Here is a 26,840-nt window from a genome sequence, read left to right on the forward strand (position 1 = left end):
CTTAAATTTTCCATAAGGATATGAAATGTGGCTCAGAGCAACCATCTGTTTCTCATTAGTTCTGGGAGAATTTCAGTTAATTGTTGTTCCCGGTTTGTGTTGCGTTATAAGGTCAGAAAATCTTTCTCTTTATACAGGTTGAACCTTAATGAGAAATATTTACAGGAATTTGACTAGGAGTGTATTTGCATATAGTTTGTATGCTATATTCAGTGTACTCAATATAGCTTGAATAGGTTGTATTATCTCATGTTATTCCTCTGAAAATAGATGGTGGTTTACCAATTAGTCCTCTGTAGGTAGCACTATTTTGCACTAAGAATTCCAGCAGGAATGTTGATTCTGTGATGGTTGCTGGCATGGACCTCGATCAAAGTGGAGTGAACAAATATGTGGCTGCTGTGGTCTGTAGCTCCCTCCCATGAATCACCATGAAGTAACTTAGGAACAAGAAAACCAGTTCCCAGTTGTTGTTTGCTTAATCTGGTCTGCTCTTTTGCTTGCTTGCTTGTTTTTTTGTAAAACTCTTTCACTTATTATGGATTTTACTGGATACATTGTCAATGCACAGATCAGGTTTGGGTCCAGCTGCCTTTCCTAACTTGTATCTATCAAAAAGAAATAAATTGAAAGATAAGAGAAACTTGTGAAAATCATTACCTTCTGGAAGGTGTCATGCTACTTCTGCATGCAGTAACATAACTGAAATTTCCAGGTCCTCCTGGAATTTTCTTAATATACTTATCTACTGAACTAAAAATTGATTTCTTCTATAGTTACTAGTATAGTAGTAGTCTTGTGTAATACAGTGATCTTTCCTTTTTTCCAGATTACAGAACAGGCCCGTGTTTCACACAAGTTAACAACCAGATGTGTCAGGGCCAGCTAACTGGAATTGTTTGCACAAAAACCCTCTGTTGTGCAACCATTGGGCGTGCATGGGGTCACCCCTGTGAAATGTGCCCTGCTCAGCCTCAGCCATGCCGTCGTGGCTTCATTCCTAATATTCGCACTGGAGCATGTCAAGGTAAGTCTTCTGGTTTAAATTGTGCATGACTGTTGTGTTGCTGATATGCATCTTGAAAACCTTGCAGTCCACTTAAAACAAAATCACTGGTTTTCTTGTGTGTTCTGTGTCTTACTTTTGATAAAATTTGGATATGCTTTGCTGCTTCCAGGTTTTAGCTATTGTGCATATAGAACAAAACTCAAGTGCCTGGAAAAAATGAATGCCCGTCAAGGAGCCGTAAATATAGAGCATGAAAAGGTCTGAATGTCTGTTGAGCACAGCTGTCAGATACTGCAGTAAAGCACCAATCAGGCAACTGGCTTGTGTTGCTGTAGCCCTTAACTAATACGTACTTCATTCATTCTACTGCAAAATTCAGTATTTCTTGCTACTGAGTTGTTTGCTTTCTGAAGTGGTTGGGGGTTATTATATAGACCTTTTTTTTTTAATTCTCATCATTTAGATGCAGCACGTAGTGAACCTTCTGAATGCTCTGTTTGGATTATTTGTACGGGGCTAGAAAAAATGCATGAGTAAGGAAGGACTGCAGTCTTCTATGTTTAGATTCATAAAATGTTTGAGAAATGGCAAAGGCTTCTTGCCTTATCCAGTATCTCTTTCCACAATGGTAAGAGACTTGCTGCTCCTCCTTTCTGTTGTTACTGCAGTCCATCTATCCTGAAAGACACGTATTTGTTCTTCTGTAGCTACTTGGCTAAATTTTAGAACAAACTGCATAAAGAATGCAATAACAGAGGATCCTAGAACTCCCGAAGGAGAATGTACTACTTTTCTGTTACAGGCTGGCACACATGGTCAGTTTGCAGGCTGTGTTGTCTTAGAACCTTCCCAAGAAGCAATGGAAACCAAGTAGGTGCCGTGGTCAGACCTTACGCCACTACCTACCCTGTGAAGGAATTAAGGTTCAGAGTGCGAGGTACAACAGTCTGTTGTTGCATTGATGTGCACACTCCACCTTGTTTGAGCAAGAGGGCATCTAGTGCCAGTCTATTTTGTAGTATCATCTTGGCAGCGGCTTTCAACTGTGGGTTGACCAACATGAAGGATGTTCTGGCGCTGTTGGCCAGACATCCCAGTTGAACAATGGTATCTTCGATGATAATGTTAGTCTTAATGTCCCTATCTGGAATCAACCGGTCAGCCACCGATCTCATCATAGATTTCAGCCATTGACCCATACTTATTTCTTCCCAAGTAGGTGTTTCTTGCTTTACCCAATAGTTATGCCCAGTTAAGGGGTGCAACATATGGGGCATCCATTTCTTAGGGCAAAACAGAAGGGTACCTAGGGTGCAGGGGCATCCATTTCTTAGGGCAAAACAGAAGGGTACCTAGGCGGCTGGCTGATAGGCATTTTCCCAGGTTTCTTTTTTCCACCAGCTACAGTTGGGATAGGCATATTCATCACTACACAGCCATACCGTACCCTGGGGTGTCTGTACCACCATGGAAGCATTCTTTTCCCACATGAATAAAGCTTTTGAGCTATGGTATGATTCCAGAGGTGGAATCATACTCCCACTTCTCTTGAGGTGGGTCAGTGAGTTTAAACTCTTGGACCTTAGAGTAATTCACTGTGTGGGCCCACTTAGTTAGATTTCATTTTTCTCCTCAGTGCATGTACCAGGAAATGTCTTGTATTTGAAATCAAGGAATTTGAAACGTGCGTGGGAGTCACTCTTTTACCATTTCTAAATTGAACCAATCAGTGTCGCACAAGAGTACTGTTGCATGTTTCGCCTGGGTCTGTCATATCAGAATCTTGCATTGTATAGGAAACAGAGATGATAGGCTTTGGTGCATTAAAGTGGGTTAAATTAAATCCACTGCTTGGGGTGCTCCAGTCCCAGTCCCAAGTGTGGGGGTGGGGGGTGGTCCAGCCATCTACCCCTTCCAGGCAGCTTTTGCTGTCATTTAGGCTCAAGCACGTGGGACCTGAAGGTAGAGGTATACAACACACCTGGACACCTTCAGTGGTATTGAGGGGAACTGCTGTTTTGGAAATGTTTGCTATTAATTCTGATATGTCAATGCCTGAGCCAGAAAGGTGTGAAGGTGAGCTGTCAGCTGATATCAGAGTGGCAATACAGGCAGAAAACAGACCTTCATTAATGCCCACATCTCATGCAAAATGCATTACCATTTGGAAGACTACATTACTTCTAAGCCTTCCCTGAGGGGAAGCATCTGTCTGTGGGGTGATGTTAATGGCCATCAGGAAAAAAGAGACCACGCCACTTCATATTGGCATGGTTCAGGCACCTGCGACACTGCTCAAAATGCAACTGGTTGGCCACATGCTACCAGCAGCAGCCCTACACCAAGCCCTTCCAGAACAGAGCCTGGTCTAGCCTGCCACTGGGGGTAGTGTCATTTGCTTCCTTGGCCTTAGAGGTATGGTGCTGCATGCTGAACAGCTGCACCAAAAATTCAAAAAACCTACACGAACTCATACAGACCTGGTCATTAGGGGAAACCTCTCCACTCCCCCCAGTAAGTCAACTAACACCACCCAGTATTCCTGCCGTGGTAGCAATGGCCTCAGTGGAATACAAGGATCGCGTACCATACAAGTGAACCAAGTTATGCTGTTCTGAGTCATGAACTGATCCATGACGTTCCTGCAGAACAGAAAAGTAAACGGGTCTCAGTGGGGAGAGGCTTGACGGTTACCTCTGGATCCACTTGTGGGGAATTTTTAGGGTCTTGCTGTCAGGAGTCTGAATGCTCCAGGTGTTATTATGGATGCTCAGAAGAAGGTCTTGTTTAAGCCCCTCGGTGGGGTGGTTGAAATCACTCTCGGGGAGTGATTCGTGCAGCCCTCCTCCTGCTGCCTCTGCTCACCGCCTGGCGGCGCCACTGCGCCGCCGCCGGGCGGGCTCGGGCCCCGCCGAAGGGAAGGAGCGACGCCGACCGAAGCCCCGCCCCGCCGCCGGGGTCGCCTCCCCGCGGGGCGTTACATCTGCTAACCGCGCCGTGAGGCTGGTGGTCGGGCCGAAGTCGGGTGCGTCCTTTGAGTTCCGGCTATGACCTGCGTAACGAAATGAATTGACAAAGACAGCAAAATCTTTTTGATCTGCCAGTCCCCAGTCGATCTGGGGATAGACAGAGGTTCAAATAACTTGGGGTGACAGATTTTGTTTGTTTGTTTTTGTGTGTTTTCTGATTTCAACAAAGTGTCTATGTGCTGTTCTGTCTCTGTGTCTGTACCTTATGGCTTCCAAAATCCGTGTGAGACAGCATGCCCAGGATACTGCAGGCGTTGCATGCGCAAGTGGATCTCTGTCCTAGCAAAGTGATAAAGCTGAGTGGAATGACCTGCTCTTAATTTTTATATAGGTGGTTCCACGTAGTGCTGGAGAACTTTGTACTTTAATTCCCTGTTTACAGAATAACAAAAAGCATGCAGTAGCAGGATTTGTTTGTGTGTATGTATGTGTTAGCAAGAATTTCTGCTAGGTAATTCAGAAAAAGGGCTTTGACACTGTCTCCCACAAGCTGTTGATGTACAGGCTGGATGAGCAGACAGTGAGGTGGATGGAAAGCTGGCTGAACAGCCAGGCCCAGAGAGTGGTGATCAGCAGTGCAAAGTCTAGCTGGAGGCCAGTGACTAGCACTGTACCCCAGGGGTCAATACTGGGTCCAGACCTGTTCAGCATCTTCAGTAGTGAGCTGGATGATGGGGCAAAGTGTATCCTCAGCAAGTTTGCAGATGGCATCAAACTGGGAGGGTCATATGCCAGGGGGTCATGCAGTCATCCAGAAGGACCTTGACGGGCTGGAGAAATGGGCTGACAGGAACCTCATGAACTTCAACAAAGAGAAGTGCAAAGTCCTGCACCTGGGGAAGAACAGCCCCAGGTGCCAGTATTGCTGGGTGTTGATGATCTTGAAAGCAACATCGCAGAAAAAGTTCTGGGGGTCCTGGTGGACACCAGGTTGAACATGAGCCAGCAACATGCCCCTGCAGCAAAGAGAGCTAATGGTATCCTGGCCTGTGGGAAAAGAGTATTGCCAGCAGGTCCAGGGTGGTGATCCTTCCGCTATCCTCAGCACTGGTGAGGCTGACCACACTTGAGAGTGCTGTGTTGAGTTCTGGGCTCCCCAGAACATGAGAGAGGTGGAGCTACTGGAGAGAGTCCAACAAAGGGCCACAAAGATGATGAAGGGACTGGAGTATCTCTCCTCTGAGGAAAGGCTGAGTGAGCTGGGACTCTTTAGCCTGGAGGAGAGAAGGCTCAAGAGGATCTCATCAGTGTATACAAGTACCTGATGGGAGGGTGCAAAGAGGACAGAGCCAGTCAGTGGTGCCCAGTGAACAGGACAAGAGGCAATGGGTGCAAACTGAAACACAAAGAACATCCTCCTAAACATCAGGCAACAATTTCTCACCATGAGGGTGGCCGAGCACTGGCAACAGGTTGCCCAGAGAGGCTGCGGAGTCTGCATCTTGTCCAGACAGCTTTTGAATATCTCCCATGATCCTTGGCAACCTGTTGTAGGTGTCTGGGCTGGAGCAGGGTTGTTGGACCAGATGACCTCCAGAGGTCCCTTCCAACCTTAACCAGTCTGTGACTCTGAAAAACATCCTGGTTCAGGCAGCTTCTGTTGCTCATGGTATTATGAAAAATTTCAGAAAAATTACTCTTTTACTGCTTCAGAAAAGGCTACGTAATGTCCTTCCTTTCTCACTTTTATTTTGCTATTCCTTCTCTTTCAGTCTTCTCTGCGGCCCCATGTGTTTCAGCATTATTCTTAGGGCTGCTTTCCCCTACACTGCATCATAGTTCAGTGGCTTAAAATTGCAGAAATCTAACAAAGTCAGTTGTTTGGCTGGATTTCTACTTCAGGTCTCCTCCATAAGAGTTCTTGTAAGAGCCCTCCATGAACATGAGTTGAAAAATTGAGAGAAAATCAAGACGATCTAAGATTTTTAATTTTTAGAAATTAAAACTTGAAACATCTTTTTGGATTTTTCCTTCAGTTTTCATTCACACAGTGGTATGGTTTACCTGAAACTACACCTGAAGCTATTAGCTCAAATTCACTCCTGTGGAACTCCTCACAGCATTATCTTAGCAAAGGCATCTATTTTATTTAAAATACTTAGATTAGTTTTAAGCAATAATAAATCCCTTGATTTTTCTTAATTTCAAATATTTGCTTTCCTGTTTTTCTGTGCTTACGCTGCTTAAAGCATCCAGATTATACTGATGAGAAATATTTGATGGTGCTTTTCCTCGTCTGTCAGAAATAGGCCTCTGTCTGCCTATAACAGCTTATGTTTTACTGTTAATCTTGAAGTGATTAGTATGCCTTAGACATTCTTTTCATAACAATGTCATAAACAGAAACTGTACTGAAGGCATGCACGTTGGTTACGATCTCCAAGTCAAACTCCTTTGTATGACAAAGATCTTGGCCAGATATAATGAATTCTTAAAACTTCTCTGCCAAACTGATCCTGGCATAGCTTCTGGAGCTTCATTTAAATTATGTGAGAGATCAGTAGAGCTCTTTAGCATCTGTGCCCACAATACTGTGTTTTCTTTTTCTGCCTGCTCATTCTGTGTGGCAAATATTTTTAAGTAATGCAGTTAACATCATCGCTGAATTCCACTGGGAAGCATAGAAACAATGGGATGGATGAAGAAAGGAAGTTTAAACAGCCATCATTTTTGCTACATTTTGGCATATTATTGCTATATAGGAAGATCTGATTGTATTTATGTCAGCAGGAGTTAGCACGTGATGTTACAAGATGACAGTAAGGCACAAACAGATGAAGAAAAGTTAAATTTTCTGTGTGTAAAAGGAGAGACAAAGAAATTCTTTGTTCCACAAATCATTGTCTCTACTTCCAATGGTTGAAGCAATCCTTTTTAAGCTCTGAGTACTGGTAATTCCTCCTCACCTCAGTTCTCTTGTTTCCAGGTTGATAATAGCATGTTGTTCCGAATTATCTCACCACTCTACTGGAGGAAGGGACTGAATGTAGCACTTGACACTGTGGAGACACTGTTTACCCTTTCCAAACTCCATATTAGGGTACATAGTCTGTACAAATAAGCTGCAGAATTTTGCTACAGCTAGGTATGAAGATTTTAGAAGAAAGCGATACAGCAGTGTCGTTCACAGGGGATCAAAACCCCCTCCAACAGTCAGTTAAAGTAGAAACTCTAGGAGGGAGCCAAGGCGTATGCTGAACAGACAAACTGGGACTGAGGTACTTGCTACTACACTGCAATACGGCAAGGAAGTATAACCAACTCTTAAAATTTCTGTGCCAAACTCATCCTGGCGGAGAAAGGTGAATGTAGAGTTTAATCCAAATAGAAGGAGTAAAAAGTGGTAGATTGTGAGTTGCACACAGACAGAAGCTGCAATAATGATAGCAGGTATGACTACACAGAGGTAAACTGTGAAGAAGAAAATAAAGGGTTCAAGATGGAGCTCTGTGGAAGGTGCTACAAAAATTTTAACAGCAGAGGAGTATCAGAAATTCAGGAAGCAGTTGTTCTCCAAGTCTGGTAACTCCTATCTGAGGAGGCTTCATTTAATGAAATAGGAAGGTCAGATGAGACTGGCATTAAATATTTTCTCTGAGGGTTTTAGAAACAAATACAGGAATCTGGCTAATGCTTTTCAATGCTTTTCTTTCTGCTGATGACATCAGATTTACAGAGACTTTTATTAGAGGAACACAAAACCCCTTGGTATTCAGTAAAACTGTATCTTTGTCACATATTGATTAGACCAGACTCAGTCCATAGTTTGAATGCTTGGCATTTTTGAAGTGAATGCTTACATCAGCAGATAGCCTAGTTAGGGAGTTGAAATGAGCAAGTCGAAAACACTAGAACTTGCAAGCCTTACTGTTGGAAAATAGGTCATAATGTCAGTATGTGTTAGATGTCAGAGTGTGACAAGGTTTAACTGCTGAATATGAATTTGCTCCAACTCTTCACAGGATGTGCATGTTGCAATCTTAGTGTACCTTAAATGGCTCTTTAGCACCTTTTCAGGATTAATTATGTTCTCTGAGTAATGTGCTTGTATAGAACATTGTGGTAGTATTGTTACTTCATTATTATCATGAACAGCTTTTAAAAAATTAAGAGAGTCAAAACCAATCAAAATTCAAATTGATGGGTTTTGTTGTTTGGGTGTTGTGTTGGTTTTTTTCCCCCCAACAGCTTCTACTCAGTCATTGCTTAAACAGGAATTGTAGCTGTTCAGACATCCCTCTTCCCAAGAATTCAGGCAGGAGGAACTTAAATGTTCCACTTGAAAGTACTTTGTTGCCATTGCTACTTGGCCTTAGGAATAACATAATGGCAGAAATCCTGTGTTGGACTTTTCTCAGTTACTCTCTGCATTCCTCAACACTCCATTTCTCAGCTACACCCATTCCCTTCAGACACTTAATTTTTTATACTAAGGACAGAAAAATAGTCCTGGATGAATAGCTTTTGAAAATATGAAGGTTCTTCCTGCTACCATTGCTGACGTTCTTAAGTATATATAGCCATTACAGAAGATAATATAAAAAAAATCTGTTCTATAGTAGGAATATGCTGTACTGAATATTAAAGGAACTAATACGGACTTTAATGAGTGATAGAAGATAATTTTTAGATAATCTAGAGTTTGGAATTAATGTCTGGTTTATTGATGGTATTAACAGAGTCATCTAGGATCCCATCCTGCTGTCATGAAAATAAGTATTGAAACAGAAAGAAAAAAAAAAGCTTAGTATTATTTCTGTTGTATGTTTGTATTTGTTGTATTTCTGTTATCTAGGATGTGGAGGAAGAACCAACAGTTTTCCATTGTATTCACAACTAGTGTACTTTTTAGTTCCCACATGGCAAATCTATTGCAAAGAAACTCCTCATACATACTATAGGTAGAATTCAAGAGAAAATTTGTATTTGGGTAATTGTTATTACTGTCATTGTAAATAAAAAGTGCAATCTCCAAAATTTGTATATAAAATATGAGAGGATTTATTCTTCCTGAGCTTTCTGGTTCTTCAGAGTTTTTTGATAAACACTCATCAGAAAGGGAAGCTGAGTTTGGCTGTGTTTTCAAAGGTACTTGTTTAAAGTTAGCTGTGCAAATCCTACAGGCATTTTGCAGAGAAAACTCTGTGAAAGCGAAGAACCTTTCTTCACTTGCCGGATATTATCAAGCCTATGAACACATGGAAACATTCTACCTCATCTGTAGCACATTGAGCCTCTTTATACAGAACTGTATCTAAAGAGTTATTAATCTAATTTTCTGTTTATGGCAAAAAGTTTATTGTGTTAATGTGGTTGGGGTTTAAAAGCATGAGTAAATGGATAATTAATAATGACAAAACTCCTCTGTGGCTTAGCCTGACTGTCAAAGATATAAGTAAGTAAATAAAAATATGCTTCATTTCAAATTTGTTGTATTTTCAGAAAAAAAAATCTTATATCTTAAAATGGCATTTAGGAAATAATTCATAAAATACGCCTTTTTAAGAAAATACTTTTGCCCTTTCTGACTTTTTTCAATTCCAAAACACTAACAATATATTAAAACAAACTTGGGTTTTCATCAGAGTGATACTGACCAAAAAAAGCATCAGGCTTCTAGTGTGTATATGTTTTTAAGCTGACAGTGAAGTTGGATATACTTCTTCTCTTTATATTTAAATATGACTTAAAATAGTTAACACGTAAGTCGTCACAAATTAAGATTGGTATTAGCACAGGAAAGCAAGATAGTGCATGTGATTCAAAGATTTGCACCTTTCATAGTGATACCATTTGTGTTTTCTTCACTGGACAAGCACTGCACTGTGTTGCATAATTGGGATCGACTTTTTGGACTTCAGCAGAGCTTGAGATTTATTTGTCCTTTTAAAACCATAGGATTGGACTTGAAATAAATGAATGGAATCAATAGATCTTAAAATTTTGTTCACTTCAGGGCTTCAGTGATACCTTTTCTGTTTCTGGAAAGTATTAATTTCCTGCTGGTACTGCCATTTATTTACTATTACTTGACATATTTGACTTACAAAACTGTGAAAGATACTCAGTGGTTATTTTTAACCACTGATCTGCTGACACAGTTTGCTTAATTTAAATAAGCATTAGTAAATTACACAAGGCACAGGCATACTCCATGTGATGGATGCATTTTGAGGCCCAAGGGTCAAAATACAAATACCATATTAGTTTTACTCAGAAGGGAGCTACTGGGTGAGCTGGGTGTGAATAAACGATGGAACCCATCTTCTGCCTAGATGTTGCTAAATCATGTCCAAATTCCTTAAAATACTTCAGAGATGAAAAGTTTGCTTTCTAGGTAAACTAGATTGCACCAAGCACTAATTATTTGGAAGAAAAATGCTTGCAGAAAGTTTATACCTCTGATAAAGTCCTTAATCCCTTTACAATTTAACTGTTGCATTTGGATACAGTACTGTGCTGAGTAAATCAGTACTGATTCAGGAACTAAATGCAAACTTCTCTAGCAGATGTACTTAAAACCAAGTCCAGTGGTTAAAAAAAAAAATTAAAAAAATTTCCTTCTTCCTTGACTGTGAGCAATTGTACCTGCGTAAATGAAAAAGCAGGTGAATGGACAAGGCATGTACCATAGGTTTTATCTACAGCACAAACACCAGGAGTAACAAAAACTGAGGAAGTACTATAATCCACATACTCAGGTGGAATTTAAGTGTCTTGTAAGGGCTTAGAGATAATGAACATCCTCCTGAAGAGGAGTACTGTATTCTACTATTAATATGTTTGTCCTACCCACTCTGTATCTTGGTGTTCTCTACATTCGTAGAGGTAAAGAGCTGGTTGTGGAAGGGAAAAGGTAGAGAGAAAGACAATGACCATGAATGTGAAGAAGAAAGAGATGCTTTCTTCGGCATCTTAAATAAAGTTTACCAGCTGCTTCATTTAATAATGCATGTAAGCTAACAGAAGAACTAAAAGTGGAAAATAGGGTAATGGTTAAAATTCTTTGTTTATTTGGCACTAATGAAAAATGTGGAGAAAGAAACATAAAAAATATTGTTCCTAAATGCTTTACAAATATAGTAATTGTAAATAGATATTTTAATCATAATGGAGAAAGGAGTGAAATAAAATTGTGGTTTTTTTTTAAAATAGGCAGTGTATTGCTTTAACTCTATAATTGATTTCTATACTTAATTGTAATCCAAGAGGAGAAAATAGTATGAAATTGACCTCTGCACAGAAGAAACTCTTTGGAAGCCTTGTGGCTCCCTTTTCTACAATGTGCAAAGGACACTTTCCTTTATTTCTATTTCAGAGTGTGGAGAACTAGCTAAATCGGTTGATTTTTGCCTCTTCTGTGAAAGGGCAAACTTTGACAAGAAATACTACCTGAAATCTCACAGAAGAGCTTCTGCAGGTTTTGGAACAAAACTTACAAGCCTTCTCTCCTTTATGAACATACAGATGTATGTGAAATTTTGTTGTGAAAGAATTAGTATGGTTGCTTAATTCTGAACTCTCTGATAGCTAAAGATTAACTGAACTTTTTAAAAGAGCTGCTGAGAAGCTAAATACACACATATAATATGTATATCATGCACTAGTCTAGAGCCTGTCCTCCCTTTCCTTGTGTGCAAAGAATTTCAATCTGCTTTAGCACTAGTTATTTCAGAGAGGCCTCTATGATCCTTGGTATTACTTTAACTGCCCATTTCTACTTACACATTGAGTCATGTGATAGTTTTGTATAAAAACCTACAGAAATACAGGATGGTTTATGTATAAACAAATGAGGGTGGGGAACAAAAAACCCAACACAATTTGAACTGGAAGTAGCACATAATAAAATACAACAGGAAGTTTCTCAAAGTAAGATGTAGAGCAAAAATGGCAATATATTTTCTAAGAGCATTTATTTAACATTGGCATTCCAGCCTAAAGAAATCTATGAAATTCTAGTCCTACTTATTACTTCAGTAAATAAAGTTATGCAAATCATTGGCCATACAACTTACCCTGGCTGCATAGCACCTATTTTCTATTGACAGGAGTAGTTTGACTTCTGTCCAGAAAGAATATCCTGCAAGAATTATCTTACCTAGTTAAGGTGGACAGGAGGGTAGTCCATACGTACAGGTAGAGATCCTTTCAAAATAAGAATCTGCATTTTGTAATGGACATATGTAAGGAGCAATCTGAGGTCATGGGATACCAACAGTAAGTTGTACATATTTGACTTAAGTACACTTCTTATGACTTACATAGCTATAAATATTTAAGTCAACACATGTAATACATTTGTAGCTTATATGGGATCAGATACAACACACATGAAGGTCTGAATCATGTTGCTGCTGTTATTGACATATCTTATATTGGTGCTGAAGTGGAGAAATGTGCTGGGGTTTGCAGTGGTTATTTTTAAGAGACAGAGCTCTCTGTCTATCAGCAAAAGCCATGATGAAATTCTGTATTTTATGTCAAGTAATCCTTTTTTGTCTTTGTAGATGTTGATGAATGCCAGGCTATCCCTGGAGTCTGCCAAGGAGGAAATTGCATTAATACAGTAGGTTCATATGAGTGCAAGTGTCCTACTGGTCACAAGCAGAATGAGGCAACTCAAAAATGTGATGGTAAGTGATATTGTCAGAGAACATACCCAAAAAGTGGTTAAGTAAATCATTAGAGCACTTTAGTAATGAAAGAAAAGGTTCTCAGTAGTTGGTGTCTGATCTGAACAGACATAACATCATTGTACTGTGCTTTTGGTTTCTTCTTCACAGCATCATCCTTTTCTAGTTTGCTGTTCATATTTTGCATTAGATGGTTTTTTCTGTCTGTCTCATGTGGGTAAAGACAGTCTTTATCCTGTTTCAAAATTTAGAACTATTGATAAAGGCTGCATCTGTAAGCAGCATATAACTGCAACTGAGGTATTAGGATTTTGTTTGTTTTCTCAAAAATGTCCAAAGTACTCTAGTACAGGTAGGTGTTTTCAGCCTACTGACTACAGTGTGAAAAGCAGATGTGGCATTTTTGTAATGCATGTAAGAAATTACTGCTATGTATAGTTTCTGTTGAAGAGCCTGGGTAAGTAAAAAATATATAGGAACTGTCCTTCCTTTTTTAGATTAAAAAATCAAGTAGACCATGTTTAATAAGCATAGTTTAATAAACATAGACCATGTTTATTCAATAAACATGTTGATACAATTAAGAGCAACAATTCTGTATAGTTTAAAGTAATGCAGTAGAAAATCGCTGAGTTTTTGTGGGTTTGATGAAGACTTCACTGATTTGAGTGAATTTGCCCTGCCTTGAAAGAAATCAGAACTCTCAACTTCATCCCAGCCAGTGGGTACATTCACATTTAAATTACACAGATAAGACGACAGCTTGTTCGAGGCTTTGGCTTGTGGTTAGGTGGCAATTTAAGTATTTTACTCGGTATTAAGTTAGAAACAAATATATGGTTTGTAGCCAGTTTTGGAAGTTGGCTCAGAGTTTTCCTTAGTTTTGCCTACCATACAGAATTCTCAGAAAAATTAAGTAATACAATCAGTTGGAAAATCACATTTTGTAAGTGAAGGTGTTGCATTTGGTGTTGAAGTAATACTGAAGAGTAAGGAAAAAAAAAATATCCAAAGGTATTTTTCTCTGGTCCTGTCCTCCACCTTCTTCAGGTTTTTTATGTTGACTAGTTTCAATTTCTGCTCAGTACCCAATAGTATTCCTGTCTTGAGTTTTTCTAGGGGAAACCTGTCTATATCTTGTTAAACCCTTCCAAGAAACAGTTTGCAAGAAATAGAGCTGCAACCATAGAAACAGAGCTTTTCTTACCATGGTTGAGGAGAAACCGCAGCAGCTTGTCAATGTGTCTGTGCATGTGCATGTGTGTATCTACCTAACCATATACAAGAGTGCGCTGATAGGTACCCAGCATATGCACAGAGGTTTAGGGCTCTGCAGGGAGCAATTACGTTCACAGGGAAAACAGGTCTGTTTGAACCACTTTAGAAGTAAGTGAACACCAGGAGCTTTGCTGAGACACTGGGAAAAAGAATGTCTCCATACCTTGAAGACAGGAAGTAGAACAGTAGAAGAGTTGTAGAGCAATAGAACAACAATGGCACCATCTCCACAGCCTTCTGCAGGATCCAGGGAGAAACCAGAAGGCACCAAGTGGAGCAAGGAATCCTACAAAAGGAAGATGACTGAAAGCGAAATTTGTAATCAGAGCCACTTTCCTTGGGAGAATTAAATCCAAGGCATTTCATCTACCCTGTGCTGCATGGCAACCTGTGAGGAACAGGGCTAAGCATAAAGTGGGCAGCACAACCTAGTAAAATCTTTAATTTTTTGTGGGACACAGAATGGGAATGTAACCATAGGCAAGAGGTAGTGGGATTTTTCTTACCAGGGAGGCAAATAGGAAGGAGTGGCTGGGTAGGATACAAGAGAGTTGTAGGCCTTCAGTGAGGCATCAGCATATAGGAAGGAGAATTGGAATTAGAAGAAAAGGAAGAGGACAGGGTGCTTTGTTTTCCCAAGAGCCTTCCTTTGGTCTTGCCCATGTTAGAAGAAGTAGAAAGGAGGTGACTGAGACCACGTATCCACTACTCCTGCTGTTTTTAGAAAAGGACATCATGCTTATCAGCTTGTGACCCTTTACTTGGCTTCTTTCTCCTCCGTACCTATGTGGAAAAAAGCCTAAAGGATGAAGCATCGCTTTCCATTCATTGCTAACTGCAAAAAACCCAGCTGATTTTGGAATTGCCTGCTGCTTGATCACTGGCTCTTAAAATTATAACTTCCTTTTTATTTCCTTATTGAGTAGTAGTGGTCAGGGGTGTGGGAGCATTAGTAATAGATGAATCGGAACACAAACTATAAACTTATATATAGTAATAATCCAACACTACTTGCTTTTTTCTGATAATGGACTCTAATCATTTGGAAAGGTAAATTGGCAGATACCATTAACAATTACATGCAACTTACTTTATGACTAAGTGTTTATAACAATGTCTAGCACTACTATCAGGTCAGAGACATGGTGCTGTACTGATGTGGATCTATAACTTAAGCACCAAGGCTAACTTGCATCCTACCAGCTCAGAGCACAGGCACAGCGAACTTAACAGCTACCTATACCCACCTTAAATCTGACATATACCTGACATGATTAATTTTGTTAGTATCTTAATGCTATCATTAGCTTCTAAGCAATGTACTTCTGCAATGGTTACACAACATTTAGGAAGTGAATAAACATCTACTCTTTGCAATTGTCTTGGCATAACTAGCTATTTTTACCATCATTTTCTGTTATGTGGGATATCAAGCAATAAGTACAGTTACCATGATTTTGAAAAATTCCAGCAATACAATTTATCTTTCAGTAGAATTCAGGTACACAAAATTCAGAAACATTTTATTGTAATTATGCTGTTAAATATAAACAACTACCAGAAAAAAAACCTGCAAATGTTGAATGTTTTCCAAAATGTGACTGTGATGCTTTACTTGAAACTCATCATTTCAAAGCTGAAGCAAAACCAGCTGTAATTGTTAAACATGTGTGGTATTTGATTGTGTAGGCAATGTACAGATTAGAAATGTATGCTTTGTTGTTCCTCGTACTGGATTTGTGTTGTCAGTTGCGAGACATTTCATTGGAAAGCTCTTATTCAAATTGGTTTTCTTTGTATTACACCTGTTTATTTTGGCAGGACTCTTTCAGCTTGAGACTGTTTAGAACTTTTTATAGTATTAAATGCAATGATTACTTTAATGTTAGAGAGTAACTTTTACATTTTTTGATGAATAGTTATCCTTGTTCTTTAGAAGTGCACTTGTTTTTTTGATTCTCTCAAACATGGTGTATTTATTATTATTCCATGAGACTTGTGCAGCAGGAGTAGGACAATAGTGATTTTGCCCAAGCCAGCTTTGAGGTGTTAGTCAAAAAAAAAGCCATTTCTAGTGTGATAAATATATCATCAGAGCAAAGACAGCATTTGGATATCTGTTATATGATGGAGTACCATCTCAGTTCAATAAATGAAGTCCCTGTTCTGGTGATGTCTGTAATCTGCCCATGGCAGCGCTCATGCTTTACTGCTGTTAACTCTAAAAGAGCTCCATGTGAAGGAGACCTGATACCTCCTCTTAGGCAAGGATGCAGTTAAAATATATCAAATAGATGTTTTCACAGAGATCCAAAAAACGCAGGTCATTTTGTATATGTTATGTTTCTGCCTGACATCTGCACTCCGGCTTTGATGCCAAAAGGAAAACTTATTCAGTGATAGGTTTCCTTCCTTCTGAAAACAGTAATTAAAGCATTCTTTGCATTCTACTTCTTTAACCTATCTAAAGTTCTGCTTTAGTTGTTAAAAATGTTATTAAGCATTTCTCCCTGTTAGTATCTACAGGAAAAGGTGAATATATTTTTAAAACATATCTGCTTAAAAATTTGTGATGCTTATGAGACCATGCATAATAGAAGTGAAACATCATCTGCAGGCTGAAATATTTGCCATTATTTCATAGTTCAGTAATCAATGGGTTTTCATTTCCTGCTTTGTTGGCAGCCAACTGCAGAACAGGTCATATGCTCCGTCTTTGTTTCTTCTAAGTCCCTGCCATTTCTGTCTGTGGCAGAAGTTAGGTACTAATTAGTCCCTGGTCACAGCTTCCCCACTAGCTTCCCTAGTCACATAATTCCCTACAGGGAATTATGCAAATAACAACCTGCAGTGCCCAGTTTGTACCATTTTTTCTGGAAAAAAAACCATAATGAAACTGTTACTTGTCCGTTTCCCCATGCTTCACAGCCAAAGTGGTAATGCCAGAATTATAGCAGTGTAGGACCATGCTTGCATTATTGAAAGAATGGAGCAGAGAATGAAAGCCAAGCCCTGGTTTTATTCAGGCTTTGTTTTTTTAATAAAGGCTTTGAGAGTTCATAATCTCTCAGTGTGAGATTTATAGGATAAAACTATAGCCAGGTCTTCAAACAATTACACTTTCAGTTAGTGGGACTGGTCATCTGAGTGAAGTTACATTGTGTTTATATATGGATTGGGCCATTGAGAAGGATATGAGGAATTAGTCTCCTATGAGTTAGAACCTGTGTACAAAGAAATTACTTAATGGAAACTGCATTGTTTTAATGATTTTTTTTTATTTAAAAGATTATATAGAAGTTATGTAGTATGGAGTATTCTGCTCACTCCTTTCCCTTCTTTAAGTATGGAAAAACAGGATAAATGTTACTTGCTGGCTACAAAGAACAAAATCCAAGTTGGAGTCAGTAACCAGGCAAGGCTCCAGTGTTCAGAGGCATAGGCTGGAATCTTACACTGACTGTTCAGACCTTCTTTATTTAACAGCAAGTTTTCTACTTAAGAAGGGGGAATTTGAGATCCCCTGCTATATCCTTTGTCCTTAAACATCCAGATGCATTTTGTGGGTTAGAGTTTTTTCCTCCAGTAATAGCTATTGTTAGAATGAGTAGGAATGTTCATGTTGTGCTTTTTGTGGCATAACGGATTTTGCTAGAACTGTACTAAGCAATAAACATTGCTTTGCTAGTCTATTTACTTGCATTATATTCTTGTGTTTCTTTTTAAAAAAAATTAGTAAAAAGGCATATATTCAGCTTATTGGATTTATTTTGAGCCTCAGATTACAGTTTACTGACACTGACCTTTCAGAAATTAATGGCAATTGTATATCAATAAAGAAGGTTTAAAGCATTTCCAAAACACATGAGAACAACTTGCATGTATAACTGTGTCTGTATGCCCTCATGTAGAAATGCAACTAGGTAGCTTAGGCTATTTGGGAAAATATTACCTTAAAAATTAATCCAGCTCATGGTTCAATGTTACTGATTTTATCTATATGCTTTTCTATATTACTGATTTATAGACTTTCCACAGTAGTCAGGACAACTCCTTCCACTACTGGGCAAGTCATGGAAGGATTCAAGGAATGGGCACAGAGCTGAAAAAATTTGGAAAAGGCCATTACAGGGCTTGTACCAAATTCCAGACATCCAGAGCACTAGTGTGATGTCTTGACTAAACAAAAGAAAAACCCCAACCCTTCTCTTTTTTTGGCCTAAAAGTTTTGATCTACAATATATTGAGTTTTCATTGTCTTTTTAGGAATGAAATTCTGTTCATTTTTAGGATGTTATCTTCCAGAATTAATGGAACTTGCATCTATGGGTTATTCAGAGATGGATTGTATATAGATAAACTGAGAGGAGAAATAAGCTTTCAGTTGTGCTTGCTAATTTACATAAGAGGTGAATGACTGCTTATTAGTACTTCAAGGATCTAATAAATGTGTTCCACTTACTCAGGTTGAAAATACATCATACTCCTTGACTAAACGTAGTTAGTTATGACACCATTTACAGTGACAGGTACTCTAGGAGGTAGGATGCCTCAGATGCTCTTCCAAAAAGATATGTTGCTGTACTATTGCCATCAAAGGGCTAGGACTATATGACAGACTAACTCTTTTTTTTTTTTTTTTTTTTAAATATGGCACCAAAATGCAAAGCACCTTTTAAAAGAAACAGTTCTATTTCTGGTTTTCCTGCTTTAATGTATAATTTCATTACACTGTGTGTTATTCAGATTTGATACTACCAGATATTACTGTAGATTAAAACTATTTTCAAGGAACCCTTTTTCAGAACTCAGCAGTTGAGAGCCCCTTTTCTGGTACTTTTAATTCAGTTATTCATAAAATCCTGCTTACCGTAGCAGTAAAAGTCATGAATTCTGGATGACAAGTAGCCAGCCTGGGTTTTTTTGGCAGAAGTTCACCTATTAATACTCACACCTGCAAAGTTTATGCCACACATTTAAATTGGTTCTCACATTGAGACTGGCCTTCTCATCTCCTGTGCAACGTTGGAACTGCAGCCATTCACACCACCAGTCTTTTTCACCCTTAAGACAGCATCCCCTCTTACTATCTTTGGAGCATTTTCCTAGAGACCATTAATTTATGTATTTTGGAGGGGGGAAGGGAGGAAATTGAGTAACTTTTTCAATCAGCCATCCTAAAAATAGCTCTTTCTGAGGTAAAGTCTCAGAATTTCCAGTCAGAGGTAACAGAGATCTTGTTGAAAGAATTGCACATAAAAGAACCAGGGAGGGGGAAGGGGAGACAGAGATTTTGCTCAAAAGTTAGTGAAAAAAAGAATCCACTGACTTGGTACTGCTCCAGTAAGCAAGAAAATTAATCTTCCACAAGGATTCTCCCTGTTAGTTGGTTAAAAATATGTTTTTCTCTCCACATGGAGAAGACTGTGGAGTCTTCTTCCACTCTGGTCACTGCCCAGATTTCAGGAAGGTACCTCCTCCTGTCCCAGCTCCCTGTCATTCTTGGACAAGAGCCCTAGACAGTGTTAAACTTGTGTGCCTGTAGCCAGGTGAGAAGGATGGTCTCAGTCCTGCAGCTTTGCAGAAGTGGCTAACTATTTCCTTCCTACGTCTTTCACTTGCCAGTACTACAAACTCCACCTACTCATTACCTCAATAGACTTTGTACTATATAAGCAACTACTTTGGAATTTGGCTTCCTTTGGCAGAAGACCAGGTGTTGTGTTCTTGTAATTAAGATTACTGCCTTTAAAGTAGCAGGTACCTGTGCCAAACAGAGTGAAAATGAAGGGAAAACTTCGGTTTTCAAGTGCCTGCTGGTTTTAGTAGTCAGATTCTTATAGATTAATTTTTCTTGTGTATTTTTTTTTCTTACGCATAGTAGTTGCTATTGTACCTCAGTTACCAAAAAAACCAAACAAAAAAATGCTATGAAGCCTACAAGATTTAAGACCTACTCTCTAAGAGAGCTACTGAATGAAACATATGTTTTGAAAATACTATGTAACTAGTTCCTAGCACAGTGATTATTAAATTTAACTTGGTCATGTATCACTGGTGGCAGTTGCTACCAGCTTTGTGCCATCCTGTTTGTGTTTACAGCATTTGCATCTTCAGACAGTATTTCCATGCTGGTAAATTGTGATCACCGTGCTGGTGATGTCTTCATCAAAGTTTTGGTGCCTCTGAACGTTAGAATTAGTCTTGGAATTTATTTTTTGAACCACTGCAGTAGTGATGAAAATGGGTAGTGTAGTATTTCCTTGAAATTGAAGGTGTGCTTCAAGAGCTGGTAAAACAAGGGAGTTTTCTTACATGAGCATCCAGTAACTCTGCCATCAGGAAGGTGTCACTTACTACAAAAAATACGCTCTTCCTGCAGAGTCCTCATTTTGTCCAATTTTCTTGCTTGTCTTTCTGACATGATGTTTCAGAATGTGTGTGTATACAGAAGGCAGTATTCATGTTTAAAAGACTTAGGGGTTGTGAAAGACCCATACTGCATGAAAGATCTCAACAAGGCATGCAGCTGGTTCTGGTTCTGGTTTGATTTACACACATGTTTTCATTTAATTGGATTAAATCAGATGGTAAGCAGTTCACCACATTATATATATTGTCTTTAATATAGTAAATTAATGCAAGATTTCAGAGATTTCCTAGGGAATTATTTGGTTTTGATTTATACCATAATTTGGAATTCCAGAATCTCTGCAGTGGGTAACTATGAAGTCTTAAGTGAAAGCATTATTTCTTAGAAGTGTTTTGATTTAGCAAAAATGAGACTTTTTTTTGTACATACTTGAGCAGATGTCTAAAATGTGGGGAATAGTTGTCATCATTTTGTAACTATTTTAATGTAAAATTTAAACTTTTTGTGTCCTCTGAAATGCTTAAATAACCTTATTAAAAAGACAAAATTTTCACTTCCTCTGATTCTGCTTCACAGTGTAAAACAAACAACAAAGGCCACAGGGTGCTTATATGTATGGACTAGGTAGGAAGTTTGAAGACGTTACCTGTAAGATAAATTGTCTTTTCTACAATGACACTCCAAATGACACGCCAGTGGGAGAAGGAGTGTTTTATTCATATCTTCACTAAACAAAGAACAGTTTTCACATTCTTAGTGGCCTTGTGGCAAAAAAAATTCCTTTCAGTACTTTAATATCCTCTGTAGATTCATATCTAAAGGGAGTTCTTCATGTGTGGACCTTCCCATAGTGGGGAGTTACTTTTTTAATATAGTCCCTGTGCATGCCAGATCTTTTTGGCACTCTTCCTTTTCTTTGAGTTTTCACTGTGGAGAATGTAGTAAGGGAGGGAGCAAAGTATTCATCACATAAAAGCCTCCTAAGAAAGAACACCTGCTAAAGTTTATTTCTCAAGCAGTCATTATCTCAAGAGAATTTCTAGAGTGACATATGCAAGGAAATGATAGGTCTGTGTAAAAGTGCAAGGAAGGGTCTGTGGGGTCCCAAGGCTTTCTTACAAGGAATGTGAAGTCCTTCACAGTGTCACCACAAGATAGTTTATGTCATATACTCTTTCTGATGCTTCTCCTGCATTATTTGACATGAGACAGTCTGGGTTCAACAGTCTGACTTTTCTGGTTTGAGTTTTGTATTGCAGTATGAAAGCTAATTTAAATTAATACTGCATCCAGATTTTTACAAACAAGTTAAGCCAAAGTCTTGTACCTATGACTACCTTTGGTATTAAGCCATGCAAAACCCGTGGTATCATATCATTCCAACTGGAAAACGTAACTCACCTCAAGCTAGTTAGAAAGTTGGCTCACATTTCCCCATGTTTTCTCAGAATGCCTCCCATGTTAAACTTGGGCCACAGTTCACATTCATTGAAAGCCACTCAACAAGCTGATGTACAGAGGTCACTTAAAAGCAAAATTAGTTTACTAAAATGACCCTAAAAATATTCAAATGTCTTAAAGGTTGTCACAGTTGTAGAATGAAGCGGTTACTTAAAATGGCTTGTTTGTATAAATGGTCATGACATAGTCTTTAGTCTCATGCTGTTCTTCCCGCATGTATTTCTTCCATTCCAGTTTGCTCTGCTGTGCTTCACATCTCTAACAATACAGTCAGACTGACTGCTTCCTCCTATTGCTTCTCATTGCCTCAGCTCCTCATTTTACTTCCAGTTTGTGCTGGGACAGCACATGGTGCTCTCAGTCCTGGTGCCAAGTGCCCTAGCAGCCCTTTGTTACATATAGCAGCTCATTCATCAGCTTGATGACATCTCACTTTATATGTATTTACATACAAAATTGTTTCAGTGTTCAGATGAGACCACTACTTTTAGTTAGCAGAAAGATTTGAATGGATTAAAAATATCTGAAAAAAGTAAAAATGCAACATTTGGTCATATATGAAGAGCTTGGCCAAAATTCTTGATTATTGTTCAAGTATTAGAAGGCCAGAAAGCAGTCAGATCTCATAAGCAATATTTCTGTGGTTGTGGAAGTGCAGAGCTGTCACGCTTGGCTGCTGTACCATCTTCCTTCAGCTCAAAAGCAGGGATGTGTATTTTGGTATTGCCTTATAGCTGTTGTGTCCTTAGGATGGTACTCAGTATGTGTCCTTTAGAGGAAATCCCAGACTGCTCTCACATACTCTAAAACTTGAAGTGGTGCATCCCTAAAATGTATAAAGAAAACCTCTATGAGATGGCAAACAAAATTATTTGCAGTATGCAAACACCAGCAATATGTTATTCAATCTGAGTTGAATAAAACTTCATTTCAGAAAAGCTCTCTTTCCCTCTTTTTAATACAGTATGTTCAAGTGCTCTGCTAATTATCCTATGTCCTTTCCTTTTTGGATAGATATTGATGAATGCAGCATCATCCCGGGAATCTGTGAAGGTGGTGAATGCTCTAACACTGTGGGAAGTTATTTCTGCATCTGCCCACGGGGTTATGGCACATCTGCAGATGGCTCCCGCTGTGTTGGTAGGTATTCCACCCTGTAGGCTTTTAGAACTCTCAAGGTTATTAAGGCAATTTACACACAGCAGCAGAACTTCTGTCCCAACAATCTAGCACTCCTCCTCACCGCAGGACCTCACTATATGCTAATTTACCAGCTACTGAAAATTCATAATATCCTCCTCTGATGATGATTGCCACTGCAACCATCTTTATGTAGACAGTAGATCCTTCTGTGTTGACTGTATTGTAGCCTGAGAATTCCTGCCTGAGATCTGGTTCTTTGTAGGAAAAAAGTAATTAATATCTCTCTGTTGTCTAGGCAAACATAGGAAATGTTAATTGTATTTGTTTTTCTAACCTGCATCTGATGAAACCAAAAGCTAAGCTCTCTTTGGATCTAAAGGGCAAATATTTATCCTTACCTGGTATTTCAAGTTCCATCTTACGTAGGTTAATTTAACCTTTAGAGACTGATGTAAGGCACATACATAAACTCAGAAGTCATTAAGTAGTGTATACTGAGGTGCCATCAATTTGGCTGGAACAGGTAATAAAAGAAACCACATATTAGATTTCAGTAGATTGCAGCTTTTACAGGACAATTTATTTGAAACTTGCTTCTATATTATTAAAATGATGTATGCTTATTTTCTCATATGGTAATTTCTTTTATACAGCTGCACATGTCAAATATACCGTATAAACCATTCTGATGAATTAACTAAAAATACTGCATACCATGTGTAAAAATCATTAACGATTGCTAATAATAGTGTTTTTTCTAGTTCTCATGTGGTTCTTCGTATTTCAGACATCTCAAAGTACTTTGTTCTCATGTTGGGAAACGGATGGGAATTCTGAAGGGATTTCTGAATGACAGATAAATGATTCAAGCCAGTAGCAACACAAGACTTACAAGTGATTTCCCATGGATAACTTTTTGCACAATGTAGCCAGCTTTTGTTATCCAGGTTCATCTGAGGAGTGCCAAACTTCAAACATATTGTGGCTGGCCTCAGAATTACTGAGAACCTATGACTTCCAGTATCATCAAAATTTCTATGGATTTTGGCATGTTTTACAATCCAGTTTCTAAAGTTGGCTCCCCAAACCAATTGCAAACAAATCACATGCCCTAGTCCGCTAAGGCAGGCCCTTATGTCACAGAGTCTCCTTCCCTTAAATGAAAATGTGTCTGAAAGTTCTTGTGCTCTCAGATGTATATAGTATTGGAGTATAATTTGTATACTCTAGAAGTATAATTTCTCCTTTACTTAGGAGAAGAGTAATGTAATCCTTATTAATACAAATTATTTTATTCTTCCCATTTTAAGATAAACATTTGCTTTTAACTAAAATATCAGGATGTGCTCAGTTATTTAATCAGTACCATGCCTTTCCAAATTCATTGAGCTTTTCTCCTAGTCTGCGTTCAGGAGTGTGACAATAAAAGATCTAGGATGTGTTCTTGAAGGAACTAGAATATAATAAACACTGGCATATTTATATAGAGTAGTTTTCACATGGCACTACTAAAAATACTGTTGCACATTCAGTCTATTGAGCAGAGCAGACTGGATAGCAGTTCTTCAGTCTGCTATATCTACACCAAGAAAAAATTCATTAAATGAAATTACTGATATCGCTGTGCTGTTGTTACGTGAAATGTCTTAATTTTGCCATAGTAAGCTTTTTATATATTTCTGTCTAGTTTCTATTTTTATTGCTTTGTATCATTTGTATCATCCATATTACCTGTTAGCGTGAGCAGACTTGAAGATTGCATGTTGATTAATGCAAGACTACTGTCACTGCAAATATGTGATCCTGTAGTAAACCAAATGTGGAATACGTTGGTGCTGAGCACCTCAGATGATTATTGGGTGTGTTTTGGGGTATTTGGGGGTTTGTTTTTGTTTTGTTTGGGTTTTTTTTTAATATAACTTTTTAAACAATTTAGTCCTTACATGAATTGAATAAGGGAAAGTAATTTTGAGAGTTCATGTTGCTATTTTTTATTTTCTTTTTAAATTAACTTCCAGATCAGAGGGCAAGTACATGTTTCTCCAACACAGTGAATGGCCGCTGTGCACAGGAGCTTCCTGGTAGGTTCACCAAAAGGCAGTGCTGCTGTGAGTCTGGCCGGTGCTGGGCCATTGGGTCTGTTCCAGAGATGTGTCCTGTTAGAGGATCTGGTGAGTGGCTTGTTGGTTGGTTGGTTTGTTTTCTCCTTGCTGTCCATTCTAGTTGGGATAGAGGTCACTGGAATATTTTAAACTGCTTTAAAATGTAGGCTAAATGGAAAAAGAAAGTCAGGAATTACATTATTATTCAATCTTGTGTTTTTAATACTGATGTTACCATCTGTGAACCATTTTTTTCTGGTCCATGATTGTTTGGGACTAGTTTCTTTAACGTCCTTTTGTTGACTTTGGAAATAGTTCTTGGGAAATGGGAAAGATTTTGTGGTCAGGCTCAAAGAGGAAATGACTTTGAGGGTCCATAGTTCATTTTGATTTAAAGGAACAGCTGCTCTCTTGTTCCATTAAATTTTGGGTTACTTTGAACTAGAAATGCATCAGTATTTCATTTATTCTTTCCACTCTGCTCACAGAACAATAGTCTACATCCCTAGTGAAATGTATTTTCAGTTTATCTATATCAAGATATCTGAGTGACCAGGGAGTTACAGTGCTGCTGGCAACACATCAACAAAAAGATTTCAACAAACAGTTGTAAATTACAATATTTCCTTTTATTATTTTTAGTGTCCTTCCTTAAATAACTCCTGTCACAATCATGGGATCTGCTGGAGACTGGGAGTGGGAAAGATAACACATCAGACAAACGAGGAGTTGGTGTTCTGTTTATTGTAGCGTACGAAGATCTGTATCTTCCTTAAAAGCTGACTGTGAAGGGTTGATTTACATTATGCTTCTCTGTGCATTCCTGTTTAATAGATGAACACCGCAGACTTTGTGTGGATGGTGCTCCTACTGGAGGTGGTTCCAGAGGTGGTGGGACAGGAGGAAACGGGATCCTTCCTGGTGGCAATGGCAATGGCTATGGTCCAGGGGGAGCAGGATTCATTCCCATCCCTGGGAGCAATGGTTTCTCCCCAGGTGTAGGCGGAGCAGGGGTAGGGACAGGTGCTCAAAGTCCCACTGGAAATGGCCCAATAATTACAGGGCTAAGTAAGTACTTGCATTGTTGTACTTGTTTCTCTCTTTTTTATTCCTTCTATTTTTTCCTTTTTTTATGCTTAGTTTCCAGTCTGGAAATGCTATGGTGTTCTTAACACATAAAAATGCCTTTATATGCAAGCACATTTAAGAGACCTCAGTTGATACATTAGGAAGTTAAGGAGCTCTGTTTTTAACAAGAGTTCAGATGTAGAGGTTTTTTTCTTCACTTCCGTTACAGAGTCCTTGAGCCTGTGCTGTCCCTGCTGACCTGTCTTGGTCAGCAGTAGTAGAACCCCAAATTTCTAAGTGTTTTCAAAAAAGCACTAGGGTTTAAAATAAACTGTTCTCTTTACTTGCTCTTCCAAATGTAAAACTTACCTACTCTGCAGGAACATTGCCTTGACTGAAAGCCCAAGATGAATAATATTCAGAGGGAAGTCTCATATATGTAAAATTGCTTATGACATGTGTAAGCTCATCTCTGGGATCAGAACCATAAAGTTAATAAAATGCAAGGAGTATTATTAAGACAGGTACAACAAAACTAGTAAACATACAGGAACAGACTGCTTCAATTTTCACCCAAATTGTTTTTATATTCATGAGGCCGTAGACAATTTTATCAGGCTATACGCATAAACTGTAAATCATAATTAAGACTGTCTAATGTGGTTTTTGTTTCTGAGAGCTGCTTGGTTTTGTTAGTTTGCTGGTGTGTCAACAGATAGTGCTTGCAAAAAATACTTGATT

At 38.7% G+C, this 26,840-nt stretch overlaps 1 protein-coding gene across 1 annotated transcript in view; it reads left to right on the plus strand.

Moving 5' to 3' along the window:
* FBN2 (fibrillin 2) overlaps positions 1-26,840 on the plus strand; it is a 175,589-nt gene that overhangs the window by 40,888 nt on the left and 107,861 nt on the right. Inside the window, exons 6-10 of the mRNA XM_069777396.1 lie at positions 830-1,027; positions 12,549-12,674; positions 22,801-22,926; positions 24,948-25,100; positions 25,866-26,099. Coding sequence (XP_069633497.1) covers positions 830-1,027; positions 12,549-12,674; positions 22,801-22,926; positions 24,948-25,100; positions 25,866-26,099 — 837 coding nt within the window. The remainder of the gene's footprint in view (positions 1-829; positions 1,028-12,548; positions 12,675-22,800; positions 22,927-24,947; positions 25,101-25,865; positions 26,100-26,840) is intronic.

Source organism: Haliaeetus albicilla, chromosome Z (genome assembly GCF_947461875.1).
Source record: "Haliaeetus albicilla chromosome Z, bHalAlb1.1, whole genome shotgun sequence".
NCBI lineage: Eukaryota > Metazoa > Chordata > Aves > Accipitriformes > Accipitridae > Haliaeetus > Haliaeetus albicilla.